Consider the following 14,895-nt stretch of genomic DNA (forward strand, 5'->3'; position numbering starts at 1 on the left):
AAGAGGAAGATGAGATATTGGAAGGGACAGCAGAGAAATGTATCCAGGCACACACACACACACACACACACACACACACACACAGAGAGAGAGAGAGAGAGAGAGAGCAATTTAAGAGCGGGAAAGGAAGAAGCAAGAGAAGGACTCATGGTCATGAATGGTCCCAGAAACTACAAGATGAGAAAGTTTGTTATGGGATTATGGTTTCATATCTTTTAAAGAGACTACCTAGCAACAAGACTGCCACATTACCTGTATTCAAACAGAGAAATAGAGAAAATTACGTGTATGGACTTAAACTGTATACAGAGTTCTGAGGATTTCTACCTCCACTCTGGGGTTTTGTGGGGAAAGCAAACAATGTTTGCACAGCAAACATGAGAAAGCAAGGTGTCTTCTCGTGATGCAGAATTTTTGAGAGCTTTTTCCTGTCTGGAGAAGAGGCTTTTTTTTTCCCCCCCAGCTCTTGGTGAGGCAATCCATAGTCGAAACCTGTTGCCTATACATGTTTATTAAAATGTATTATCGAAGCAAGGTGGTTAAAATACAAGGGAATTAATTTACGGCAGATAAAACCATCTCTTGCCGACATTTGGTGCCTGTAACTATTTTGGAAATTATTTAAGTTTAAGTGAAAAATTTGTTATCTTTAATATATATGAACAAGGAAGGAAGGTATCTAGATGCTTGCTGGGCAACATCAGGGCTTATGCCGAATGTATCTGACAGCCTGACTTCTCACTCCAGGCATCTGAAAGAGTTGTTATTCAAAGTCAGTATCTATTGATCAAAGACAGATCTCTTATACTTGGTTACCACCTGAAAGAAAGGCAGACAGGAGGTGTTTGGAAATGCCATCATCCACGCTACTGTGAATATTTAAGACTCCTGACCACAAGAGCAAACTCATGAGTTAAGATCTTAGGTCCCCCTTCTCTCTGATATGTTACCATGTCTGAGGATGAAGGGAATTGTGACTTTTGTCCAGCTGTGCTCAATATTCAAGTGTTCAACAGAGAGAGCAATCAGACTGGTGGAAGTCAGTCCTGCAGGAGTTCTATGTGCTGGGAGCTAGAGGGAGGCTGCCAGTTCATCTCATATACATTATTTCTCCAGGAAACACAGCATAATCGAGGACAATTTTCCACCATGAATTGCATCATTAGCTAACACAGGGAAAGTGAAGCACTGTTAACTTTTCTTTTTTCTTCTGCAAAGCTGATGAGCTGAAGAAAATAGAAATGAAAAGTTTAATGCATTTTTTTTTTGGCCAAGAATATATGTTGAAAATCAGAATCAAAACACTTTTACACGGTAATAGAAATCCCACATTTTAATACATTGCCATGCATATAAGGAAGAGAATAATGCCGAATACAAAATAGTCAAATATACAAAATGATAAAGCTGATTTTCAAGCCTGATAGAGATCATGCTTAAGGATACAAGTGGGCAGAAATCTGTACAGTTTTACTCTTATCAATTGAAAAAGAATCATGCCCCTTCCCAGTCTTCTTGAAGAAAACCCAAAATAGAAAGAAATATTCTAAGAAAATATAAAGGAGACCCAAAGGGAGTTGGCAAGTTGGTAGCTGCTCAAGATACATAAGTTGGTGGCTCAAAATTGTAGTGCACAATAAGTCTTATGTTTAGAGAAGAAAGGTTTCTAAACATCCGAAACCGTGGAGCCCGGGAGCAATGTGGACATCCAACGGAAAAGGCACTCTTGCTTTCGCCACAGAAAGTTGTTGTTGTTGTGTCTTTCTAAGTCTGGGCCTGGGACCCTTTCTGGAGAAAAAATAAGTAAATAAATAAATGAAGAAAGAAAGGAACAAGTCAGAAAAAGAAAGAAAAGAAAAGAAAAGAAAAGAAAGGAAAGGAAAAGAAAAGGAAAGGAAAGGAAAGGAAAGGAAAGGAAAGGAAAGGAAAGGAAAGGAAAGAAAAGAAAAGATAAGAAAAGAAAAGGAAGAAGAAAAGCACAGCAGAACAATTGTGGGTAGTGGATAAGGGAATTCCTATTTAATGAAAAAGCCTTGGGAGACCAACACAGTTAAGACTGTTTCTTTAATGATGTACTTAAGGATGCTATAATGTCTACAATCTCCATAGACTATTATGTTATAAAATGTGCTTTTTAGTCACTGTTGGTCAAAGAATGAACATTTTAAAAAAAACCTCACATTTCTTCCCTCAGAATGTGTTATTCTTTAGGGTGGGATGTTTTTCTTCATTTTATTATTGTAGTGCTGGAGACTGAAGCTTGGGGTCCCTATGTGTGTTAGGCAAGCATTCCACCAATGAACAGCCCCCTTAGCCTCTCTGTTTAATTCATACCATATGATTTTTTTCTTCTTTCTTTCCCAGAACAAATACTAACATGCTATAGCTCCTGTTTAAAAAATAAATCTACCATGCTTATGTAATTCTTGCATGCTAAGGCACATGTTCTGTGGCCTTGCTCAATCTGCAGGTTGGTAGTCTTTGCCTGTACCAATCTCTGAGTAGGTCATTGTTCTCTGAACCTTGGAGAGGGGGAATGGGGACAAGTGGATACTGTCTCTAAAGGCTCTTCAGGCTATTTGCCATATCTTTGAAAAAATTGTGTGTGTGTGTGTGTGTGTGTGTGTGTGTGTGTGCATGAGTGTACAGCTATTCATGTGTATGTGTGTTCAGACATACACACACACATATAAAATACCATGTTTTAGTTTCTATTCATTCTTTCTTTTCCTCTTTTAATCCCAGAGTATAGGATTGATATTAAGAGTATTGAAGAAAAAGCCAAAAATGAGGAATGGTATCATTAACAAGGTCCATACCCAGTTTGCCTTGACAATTATACACAGATATGTGATATGAAACAACTTTCCCTATTAGCCCTTTCTACTCCTCAAACAACCCTGTCTGCTGATGGACAGAAAGCATCCCAGATTGCCTGGGCAATTGCTATTAGTCCACCATTCTTGAATTCAGAACAGTTTCTTCCCCTTTATCAGTGAAGTGCCAATCTCTACAAAGTCCCAAGAATAACTTAAGTATATAAACCACAACAGATCGATAGTTTCTTTTCTCAGATGCTTTTTACTGCTAATCTGTAATTTTGTTAGATATTGATCTTTTCTAAAATTTCTTGTAAAGCTATTTAACTTAGCGCCTAATAATATTAAGTAGCCGGATTAACTAGAACTACAGTAGTGTGATTCAGTGGTGCAAGAGTTTCGGTAGAATTAGTTTCAGAACATTGGAGCTGCCTTGGTTTTTCAGCAGACTGGTTTCTTCTGCTCTAGTCACCACTGAGATGCACACTGCAAATGAAAGGGCGGTCTTATTCAGTTCTCTGCAATGTGAATTTCTTTTACTAGCTGAGTACCAGCCTCCTCCAGCATTATCTTCTTAACACAGTGCTCTCTGGCTGGGAGAGGAAAGGTGGAAGCAGATAAACTATGCAGAGCCCCTCCATTGCCCCGTGCCAGTGCAAGCAAGCAGAAGTCCTACTTCCCCCGTGGGGGGTAAAAACCCTTGCAGAAGCTAAGGCTTCAGTTGCTAGTGATCTGAGGTAGGAGTGGGAGAAGCATGCAAGAGATGGCTTGAGGCTGTGACTCATGGGTAGAAGAAAACTTGTCTAGCATGGCAGAGCCCTGGATTAAATTCCCAGCACTGTTTCAAAAATAACCAACCAACCAACCAATCAAAGAAAGTTAAAGACAAGGCTCTAGAAATCGGAACATAAATAGCCACCAGCAGCAACTAACATGACCTTCAAGGTTTCCACCAGTAACCAGGGGTCTTTTTAACTAATTAATTTTTATTTTTTTGAGACAGGATCTCATGTAGTACAGATTAGCCTCAAAATTGCTATGCAGTCCTGGATGACCTTGAACTCTTGGTTCTCCCTTGCCTCTCTCTCAACTGCTGGCACGTGAAGCATGTACCACTCTACCAGTTTATGTGATGCTGGGGATCCAACTTAGGGCTTTGTGCATGCTGTGGAAACACTCGCAAATTAATTATGCTCCTAGCTCCAACAGAGGCATTTTTAACATGTAGAAGAACTGGCACACACCTCACTCCTGTAACTCTTATGTGAGGAAACACAGGCTTATCTTGGAGTAGATGTATGGGATTCAGACATGGAAATTGCCCAAAGCTTCGTGAGTCTGTGGTCAGTTTCCAATGTAGTTGGATTGTTATAGATGAATATTTAATTCAACAATCTTCAAGCCAAACACTTGGTTCCTGTTTCCCTTTGTATTATTTTAGAAGCTGGGGTCACTTCTAAGGAGAAGGCCATAGAACATGCTCAGTTTGTGGGTGGAACAGAAGCAACTTCGAAAGTGCAGAGGTATTGAATTAGAGGCAAAATTAATTTCTCCTTCCCAAGTGAAATAATGATCTATTGTAATAAGAATTTTTGTTTCAGCATAAAGTATTTTCATAGAACTTGAGAAGGGTGGTAGTGATTCAATCCAACTCCACCAAACGGATTTGTGTGTTCCTTCAAACCAATCAGAACTTGAGTTCTACCTTTGATAGTTATGTCTATGCTACTATTCCAAAACTGTGATTTAATTCTTTATTTCCTTTGACCCAAATGATCGAATCCTAAAAGAGAGTGAACAAGGGGCATTAGTATCTCCTCCCTGACCCATCTTGATTTTTCCAGACGGTTTCTCAAGGCCTGGCTGTTCTGGACCTTGCTTTGTAGATTAGGCTGGCCTCAAAGATCCATCTACCTCTGCCTCCTGAGTGCTGGGATTAAAACATGTGATTTATCACCACTGCCCAGCTCAATGGATTTCTGAGGATTTGAGCTGATATGAAATACAAACATTAGACAGTTTAGGCAGAAAGGTCCACTTCTAAGATCCCTTCTAAGGCTACTAGAAAGTTCTAAGGTTTTGAAACCTTAACAACAATAAAACAATCGATTGAGCCAAATTTCCAAATAACATTTCCAAAATTTGAAAACCTTTATATGATCAAAAAGAATATCAAAAGACCAACATTTGGCATCATTGTGTCAGTTGAATTGTGATTTGGCATAAGTCCTGTTACCAGTGACTTTTAAACGGTAGTCAGTGCAGATTTGTAGTGTCCTTTAGTGCTTGAAATAATTAGGAGGGGGTTTTGATGTGCTTAAGGTTCTTAAGCCACCTTATCTGGTCAATGAAATGTCTTCTTTATAAAACCTTGCATGATCAGGTTCCACTGTTCTGTAGAAGTCATTTCTTGGTCATTTGATGGGAAGCAGGGACAGCCTGATGGTCTCTCAGTTTTTCATTTTGTCACCTAGATTTCATCCTACACACTTTAGAGTTTGGAAATAGTGTGTCCCTTCCCACATCCTTACCCAGGATTTTGCCTCTGAAGCTACAGTGATGGACAGAGGTGTCCATCACTTTAGTCAGTGTCACAAAGGTGGCACACTTGGTCCCTGTTTCCCTTGGCAGGAGCTTTCAGAAGTATTCTGTACTCCAGCTAACAATCATCCCTGGAGGAAAGCAACGGAATCAGCCTTCTTTTATCTTGAAGCTGCTAGGAATTCTGTCTAGTGATAAACCAGAGCTCACAGGACCTTTCACTGGCTCCAGGATTAGACCCAGATCTAAGGAGATTGAGGAAGAGGCTTGCTTGTCTTTGAAATAGAGTACTCAGCTGTGCTCCAGTAGAGCTATCCCCTGGCCGTCCTCCTCTCTAATTCCACTGACATTGTTTTAATGATCCGCATGGACCAGTGACTTTCTGGAGATCAAAATGGGGGCCCACTACTGCTTGGGTGGCATAAAGGTCAACCTTAAGACTGGATTAATAGTCAGGGCGTGGGTGATGGTGAGGACTATGTGCTTCTGTTTGAGTTCTTTATAGAATGCTTGAAATATACTTACAGCATTATGTGAGGAGAAGGAGATGAGAAGGAAAAAAAACACACACACACACACACATAAAGCAGAAAGTGGGATGGAGGGGGCCGTGGGAGACGTGATGAATAGAATCAGCCTTTAAAGAATAAAGGAATTTTTGTCACTTTCAAAGATTAGAATTTTAAGTCTATGGCAGCTTTAAGTCTAGTTGTCAAGTTGCAAAAATTACTCTAAAGAACAGGGAAGAAAACATCGCAAAAAAGCTGCTAATGTGTGGGGAAGAGGTTTTGATTTAAAAAAAAGTGTTAGGGGTGTCTTGAAAACTTTACTTCCTTGAGACTTTTATTGTTGCTATCCAAAACTAATTATGTGGCATTCGTAGACAAAGAAAGCATTTAGGGTGTGTGGGGTGGATCTGGTAGAGGTTTCTATCTTACTTTCTATTCACAGGCATCCTTGATCCCCTCCCCGCCCCCCCCCCCATGTTAAAAATGGAATGTTTTCCCTCAATACTGAGGACTGTATTGCCTCTGTTTGGGCAATTGCAGAATGACTCTGGAGAGAACCTGGCTTGTTTACCAGTGTGGTGGAGGTAGAAATCAAAGTGGTGGCTATACATGTCAAGGAGCTATGGTGGGGATTTAAAGGTAAGATGCGTCCCATTAAGAAAGTTGATAGGGTCCCTATTGCTCCCAAGGCAAGTCCCAAGCTACTGGCATGATTTGCTCTGCATATTTAAATTCAGTTCTGGATCTGAAACGAGCTAATCCCCTCAGCACCCTGAAGAGCCTGGTAATTGTTCATTTCAGTTCATACCCCAAATGCCTTTCCTGTATAGTTGTGAGTGTCAGCCTTTTCGTAAAAGGGGCAGCACATGTTTAAGTAAAAGGAAAAATTAACCCTCAATGATTTACAGTCTTTAGATATCAAAGAATTTACCCCTTACCTCCCTATATGTCTGTCCTATGAAACAAAACTCATCATAGATAGGTCTGAATTTCTGGAAGATAAAATTTCACCCTCACCCCCCAACCCCAACACACTCAGCACAGCAAGAAGGAACCATGGGACAATCCCACAAAGCATCTCCATACAACAAGGAAGCTGAAGGCTGTGAATAAAATCATTTCTTCATTTTTTTTTCTAGTTTTGCTAGGGCATGCACAGATTTTTGTACCACCATGTTTCCTAACCTATAATGATTTCAGAGGTCGACAGTTTGGAAAACAGTACGGGCTCATATGCAAAAATGTAGGTTGTGCCAAGCGTTAAGGCATATTTAGAGACACCATTTTCGACTGGGCTCTTTAAGGACCTTCATTTTGCGTTTTCCCATTTTCATCTTTACCCATTATCTTCCGATAATGGGTATTCCTCTGACTTAGGAAAAAAGGAGGCAACTCTTTTTTAATTGTTCAGATTATTTTGCAAAAGGCAAAACAGCAATAGCCCATGATCATTTAGTGGACATCTGCACTATAATGTGAGTCCAGTTTTCCAAGGGTGTTAGCAGGAGTCTCAGATTATCACTGACTATACCAGGTAATTCCCAGCTATAATATCTCAGCACCTGGCAGGATTTATAGGATTCATTAGAACCAATTCTGGGCCTTTAGGAGTAGTTATGGAATTGGCATTTCAGAAAATCCAGCATAGTGATAAATAGTAGTGTCTACAGAAAGAATGGAAGTATAGGGGCTGGGGTGGGTATCAAGGAAAACATCTAAGAGCTGCTGAGAGAAGCTCTAATCAACTTAGCTGGCCATTTAGCAAGATTCTATATGTGCTATGAAGCTGCCCAATCATTCAGGTAAGAGATCCAACTGCTGTCTGCCATGAACATTTTTCTATGTTTCTGTGGCAAGGTGGAGGGGATGAGTGTGGGTGTCTCAATTCAGTTTGCACTATGGGAAAAGAACGGAGTCCTTGAGAAAAAAGAAATGATTCAATAGAAGTAGTAAGAATATGCCTTATATACCAGAGTGGACCCAGTACAGTTCTTGGTACATGGTTGGGTCCCTCAACAGATGCCTGCTGAATGAAAAGAAGGAATGGAGGGCACAAAAACCCTGCTGTGGTAACTAAGGAAAATGGATGGGTCATAGGAATGGAATGTTGGCAGCTTGAGTTTGGATTATCAATCCCAGCTTCTTGGAGAATTATGGTCCGTGGTGGTTTAGATAGTTCTGATGGTGATCTGGTGCTAAAAAGTTCAGATCTCATGGTAACAATCATTTCTCTGACTTCCCTATTAGGAGTCCCTTCTCTAGCCCACATCCTGACAGGAGCCATGCTGTAGAGAGACACCCTCTGTGTATCACACTTAGCCCTCTCCACTTCTTGAATTGGAACAAGTGGAGACAGGAAAAGGATGTTTGGAGACAACACGGCATGTCTTGTTTGCTTATGGGAGGGTTTCAGATTGTTACATCTATTTTAAAGATTAGTCTTTGATTCCTGTTGGTCTGGAGTTAGGTTAAGAAGTGCTCATAATATACTTTGCAGAGTTTTTGATTCAGCCAAGTTTCTATTTCTGGGGTAACATGTTAATGTATCACAGGGGGCAATCCATAGGAATGAACACTTCTCTCGTGTTCAGGTAAACCATCACTGAATGGACCGTTTTCCCGGGACTGTGCTTTGTTTTTAGAATTAAAATAAAAAATAAGTCATATATACATTCAAGGAGGTATTAAAAGGAAGACTAATTTCCATGCTGAGGGAGAAACCTTGTGTGGGCTGAAGGTGTTACTTCTCTTGGCACACAGTGGAGGTCATTTGTGGCTTCTCTCCAGATCTGTGACTTAAACTTGACCTTGGGAAGATTTCCTAAGTGTGGAAGTGGAACCACTAAGGAAGATTGCGTCCTGCTGCCCTTGGCAGCAATCCACAATGGTCTTTGATGGAATGAAGGCCATCCTCTTTTGTGTTTGGAAGATCTCCTCTATGGGACAAGGGTATGTATACATCAGCCGAAGAGAAGCATCCTGTATGGAGTGTCCTTATGTGATGTGTTAAGTTGTGCCTAGGTACAAAGAACCAAGACGTCAAATATCCCAGTCACCAGACTTGGGTCTACTTCCCTTTGTGCTATAAGTAATCCAGGTATCCAGTTAAGTGTCAACAGGTGAAGTCTAACAGTATTGTGGCCATATTTACACTGAGCTACCACAAACAACTGTGAGGATATTAGGAGCAGAGTTGGTTTTGGACAGTCTGAGCCAGAAATAAGACAAGACTTAAAAAGAAAAGAGAAAACACTTGTCCTACATGTATCAAATGTGCTATTTTATCTCAGTGTAGTGTTCTTATATAAAGTGCTGCAGCGTTGGAGAGAACACCTTTGGACATTATCACTAACATAATCTAGACATGTTTACATTCCTACCAGGGCACACTATTTTGAACCCTTCCACTGAGATTGCAGAACTCTTGTATTTTTTTTTCTAGAACATCATGCCATCTGCACACTTAATGAAATAATCCAGTGGTTGCCATGCTAAAACAGGACTTGTAGTGAAGGGCACAGATGGAGCCCAAGGGGAACTTGAGTTATGCACAGTGATGAGAACTGGAAGCCAATGTCCAGCTGATGGTCTGCCAATGACCACTTGGAACGAGTTGGCACTGTATGTTATGCACCTCATTTGAAAATCCGCAGCAAACTAAGATTTTTTTCACACCGTGTTCATAATCTTGACCAAATAGGCATTTTCTCAGTTGATCCGATTAATCTGTCAGTGCCCCAAGGATCTCTTCTGGCAGGGCCATGAGTCAGTGTTTCTCTGGGGATCAGGCCATGCTCATATGGAACAGGACACCAGCTTGCAAGGCTCGCATGATTATGGAGAACACTCCACCGAGGCTGCAAGAAGGAAGAAGGGAAAGACAAAGAGGGGGAGGGGGACATGGTTAGTTACTTCCTTTATAATATGACATACCAATTTGTAGCAATGACCTTAAACAAACTGTAGCACCCTTAAGTCAAAGAGAAAGGTCTAGCCAAGATGAGGGTTACTCAATCCAGGATGGATTAGTTGTGGCTTGTACCCATGAAAGATCCTTGTACTATTTGGCAGAACACAGAAGACGTCCATTTCAAGAACCGAACAATGTTGCATTAAATGGAGGCAGAGCTGGTTCTCTGATTTGGCATTCAGCTCCATGACAGGGGGCAAAAACAGAGACTCTATCTCATGTTTTAGAGCTGTGTGCATATACTGGCCTGGGGCACTATGAGGCTGGAAATGGTGCAAGACTCTGTGTGTGTGTGTGTGTGTGTGTGTGTGTGTGTGTGTGTGTGTGTTTGAGTGTGTGTGTCTGTGTGATTTCATTCCTTAGGAATCCTTGAATGAAACCAAGGGAGAAATACAAGAAGCATGATTAAGAACTGCCGAGTTTGCACATTGAAAAATGAGTGAGATTTGGGGCTAGAAAGAAAAAGCCATTCAAATCTGACTAGAGATTGAACTATTTGCATGTTAGTCCTGCTTTGGACATTTAGAATTCTGGACTAGATATATTATCCTCATTTTAGTTTTCTAATTTCCCCATTATTTTATCTGGCTACTGCCTACAGTTCATCATATACAGGTCCTCAATAAGTCATTATTATGAGCATACAAGAAGACTTTTTCTAAAAATTGAACATTATTTTTATTTACTACATAAAATAATTGGGCAACAGCAGGGGTTATTGGTAGAAAGGGAGCATCCGTAGGTTTTTTGAGTCCAGGTGGCTTTACAAAATATGAGAAGATACACAATTTGTAAGCAAGCATTTGATTAAAACTTGTTATTGGTGAGAAAAATGCAAAACAAAAGGTCCTCTTGTAAGTATATTAAATATCAAATAGTAACACAAACTTCTGAAAAGCTTGTAATGTGACTAGAATGTTAATATGTTGCTCATGGCATTGTAAGCTGGAAAAATAACATCCATTTATTTAAAAATCATTAAAAATTTATATCCCCTGATCTAGTGATCTCATTCCTAGCAGGGTACCCTAAGGTAAAATAGAAAAGATACAGGGAGCTACAAGCAAAAACCTGTAACTTAGAGATTATTTATACTACAGAAAAAAATCAAAACATGTCTATTTTTGGGACTTAAGCTAAGTAAATTATGGTATGTTAATAATGGATGATTACATGAGCATAAAAATAAGACTAATTATGATGATTATATATCAATAGGATAAGGTTATATATGCTATAATGCACAACATAATATATGCATGTGTATATAACAAATGTATATGTATATAAAATATATGCATGTATTTAAAATAAATGAACAGTAAATGAAATTGGGAAAAGTGCTACTAATGTTGTTATTTAAATGTTTTGAAAAACAGTAAGAAAAATTAAGCTCACTATGTGTACACTGCTGAACAGTGATTCACTAATGGATCCTGGGAGTTGGCTCTCACCGTTATTACCTAGAAAAATAATACTGTATACTTTCACACAGTTTTATGAACTTTCCCTGCTTTCTAGACACAGTCAAGTACTCCACGCTATGTGATAGTATGGCTTCTTAAACTTCTATTATTAAATCTCCAATAAGCCCTTTATTTAATACAATTATTATCTCCTACCTTTTAAACTCTGGTACTTGTATATGTCTAATGTTTAAGCAATTGACTCCACTGACAGGGAGAGAGAGAGAGAGAGAGAGAGAGTGTGTGTGTGTGTGTGTGTGAGACAGAGAGAGAGAGAGAGAGAGAGAGAGAGAGAGAGAGAGAAGAGACTAACATGGGGAAAAATATCCAGGTCTATCTAGCTACAAGGAAGCACAGCATAGATTTCAAGCAAACCAACACAGCAGAGCACAGTATTCTTGAGGCTGTTGTTACAATCAGATCTGGGAGATGTATGTCCTTGGAAAAAAGCCAACAAAATAAAATTTGAACAGGAATAATGACAGTTAAAAATTAAGCTCTGAGTTGTTTTTTGTTCTGTTTTGTTTTGTATTGTTTTCAAAGACAAGGTTTCTCTGTTTAACAGCCCATGTGTCCTAGTATAAGCTGACTTATAATACTTATACCTTTGTAGGGAAATTGCAGTTAGGTAGATCATCCAAAGAGCTGTGCTGTCCACATGGGTATCCAAGAGTTCATAGAGAGCAAATGTGCCTAATTTGTATTCCTGGATTGAATCTTAGCCTATTAAACTTCAATGCCTTTTCAACTTCAGTGTCCAGTACTGGTCTTAGGGAAAGAAGAAACCTGCCCATTTCACCAACAAGGAAATCAAGGCCCTTAGTGTTACTGGGCTAAGGTAAAACAGATCACAAGGGTCCAAGTTCTACTCAGAGATACACGTGCTCTACTCTAGTGAAGTAAAAGTGTAACGCATTGAAAATAGAAAATACAATTTCCCAGAGCAGTCATCACCCCCCTTGCACCCCCAGTGAAATTCTTTATTTATCCACAAGCACATATTTACACACATTTAGCAAAATGAAAGATGATGATAGGTGGGGTTAGAAAATTTGAGTAGAAATTAATTTATACCAGCAAGAACAGTGAGGTGTTCTTATAGAAGATGAACATACAAGGCAGTAGAGGCCATAGAAATATTAGGGTTTTCAGGATTGACAAGACATTTGGATATGACTATCATATGCCTGTTTTGTGAGGGAAGAAATGGACAAAGAAGGAAGTACATTGTGGCATCATGTCATCTTTTACATCTTTTATATCTTTACATAAGGTCAGCCTCCATTGTTCGCTGATGCTTCTTGCAGTTAGCATTTGGTGTTTCTTAGTGGACTCATCATGTTGCACTAGGTTCAGTGGAAACAAGAAGTCAATACCTACTCAAGTTGGATATAGATTGTACTCAGTTATATTAAACTCTGAACGTACCCCGGGGTGTGTGGTACACAACTTTAATCCCAGAATTGCAGAGGCAGTCTGGTCTACAGAGGAAATACTAGGACACAAGGACTGTTACAGAGAAACCTTGTCTTTGAAAACAACGCAAAACACAACAGAACAAAAACCAAACAAAATAGCTTGTAGGGAGCCGGGGCAGTGGCTCAGTGGATAAAGTATTTGGCATTTAAGCATGAAGACCTGAGTTCAGACCACCAACTCCTACACAGCTGAGTTTGTTTTTAGGCATAGTGGTGCATATCTGTAATCTCAATACTCAGAAGGCAGAGGCAGGTGGGTATCTATGAGTTTGAGTCTAGCCTTCTTCATAGAGCAAATTCCAGGCCAGCCAGTGCTATACAGTGAAACCTTTTTTTTTTTCAAAAACAACAACAACAACAACAACAAAAAACCAAATGATTAACTGCTGGGTATATGGTGTACGTCTATCATTTCAGTGCTGAGAGGTCGGAGGCAGGAGGATCCCTGGAGCTCACTGGCCAACCAGTTTATCTAATCTATGAGATCCAGGTTCAGTGATAACCTGAAACACAAATATGATGAAAAAAAAAACAGTAAAAAGACATGCAACTCCAACCTCTGGTCTTCACACGTGCATGTGCATGTGCGTGTGTGTGTGTGTGTGCGTGTGCACAAACATAAGATACATACTCCCGTGTGTCCTTGACATGAATGGGACTTAGAATTATAGCTCAGTTGCCACAGTAGCTTGCCTAGTATTAAGAAGCCCTGGTTCCAATCCCCAGCACTGCATAAACCCAGTGTGGTAGTATACATCTATAATCTCACAGAGAGGGGAGACAGGCAGATCAGAAGTTCAAGGTCACTCCTGACTATATAGTAAATTTGAGGGTTGGGCCAGCCTATATGCGACCTAGTCTCAAAAACAAAAACAAAACATAAAAAAAATTAAAATAAAACTGAAAAAAAAAGTTACATTTATTCAACTGGAAACTGGCACTTTGTGTTTGGCACCTTCAGCTCTGTTCAGTGAGAAGCAGGTTATCTTTCTGTTCAGTGGGAAGCAGGCTATCTTTCATACAGTACTTGCTTTGGGCTCCAGACCCTGTGTGCCAGCTATTCTAGAATCCTTACAGCTCCCCATTTCACCACAAAGATTCTGGCCTATGTTGTACCTTCTTTCTTCTTTCAGATGTTATCTTTTTATGCCTCTGACACCATGAATACTAACTCCTCTATCTTTTAGGATGTCCTTCTCCAGGAATCACATTCTTTTTTTTTTTTTTTTTCTGCGGCAAAGCTTTATTGCTTACTCAGGAGCAAGAGAGGAAGAGCGTGGCAGAGAGAGGCAGAGAGGGAGAGAGAGAGACGCAGAGAGAGAGAGAGGCAGAGAGCAGAGGAAGAGAGCGGAGGAAAAGACGAAGAGAAAGAGACTAAGAGAAGAAGAGACGAAGAGAGGAAGAAACGAAGAGCCACATTCTTTATAAACTTTTCCCTCTTTCTAGATCTAGTCAAGAACTCCATCCTGTGTGATAGTATGGCTTCTGAAACTTCTATCACCAAATCCCCTATAAACCCTCTATTTAATATAATTATCACCCCCCTTTCTAAACCCCGGGACTTGTATGTGCCTGCCAAGCCTCTTACGAAGAAGCAATACCTCAACCTCCTCCTCAGCCTTTGGAGGATGCTGCCATATCTTCTCTGAGTTTTATTTAAACACTATGTAGTATCAGATATATAGTAAGTGCTTAATGTATAATTGTAAAATTTTGATGGATATGATGTTGATGAAGACGCATTTTGGGTTTTCTTTCTTTCTTTTTTTTAATCTAGCAATTGGGTTTGCACACTTGGACTCAATTGCATTTAGTCCAGAGTATGGCATAAATATCGAAGCTCTCAAACCCAGCGATTGAGAGCATTGGCCAGGCCATGGGTTCTGGCTGATCTCTGCTCACTTCTCGGGCTCATCATAGTCCAGCTGTGTGATGTAAAAACCACAATTTTTTTTTTCAAAACTTAGTTGCTTCATCTTTAAAATAGGCAATGCACTCGCCACCTCATTGGGTTGCCTTGATGACAAAATGAGCTCATAGGAAAGGCATGTGACACCATGCTTAGCAAGTAAAAAAGAACTGGTGAGGGCCTACTGTTTTATTATTGTCACA

At 39.9% G+C, this 14,895-nt stretch overlaps 1 protein-coding gene across 6 annotated transcripts in view; it reads right to left on the reverse strand.

Moving 5' to 3' along the window:
• The window catches only part of Samd12 (sterile alpha motif domain containing 12), a 503,423-nt gene that overhangs the window by 53,378 nt on the left and 435,150 nt on the right, over positions 1-14,895 (reverse strand). For 3 of the 6 annotated variants that reach the window (XM_006521081.4, XM_006521085.4, XM_006521080.4), the window contains one exon: positions 1,319-9,726. The exons of 1 other annotated variant lie outside the window; for it this stretch is intronic. In XM_006521081.4, coding sequence (XP_006521144.1) covers positions 9,704-9,726 — 23 coding nt within the window. In that variant the 3' untranslated portion in view covers positions 1,319-9,703. Of the gene's footprint in view, positions 1-1,318; positions 9,727-14,895 lie in introns of those variants that run through there. 2 more of the 6 variants (XM_006521084.4, NM_177225.4) reach the window with 2 other exon arrangements.

The sequence above is a fragment of the Mus musculus genome, chromosome 15, assembly GCF_000001635.26.
Source record: "Mus musculus strain C57BL/6J chromosome 15, GRCm38.p6 C57BL/6J".
NCBI lineage: Eukaryota > Metazoa > Chordata > Mammalia > Rodentia > Muridae > Mus > Mus musculus.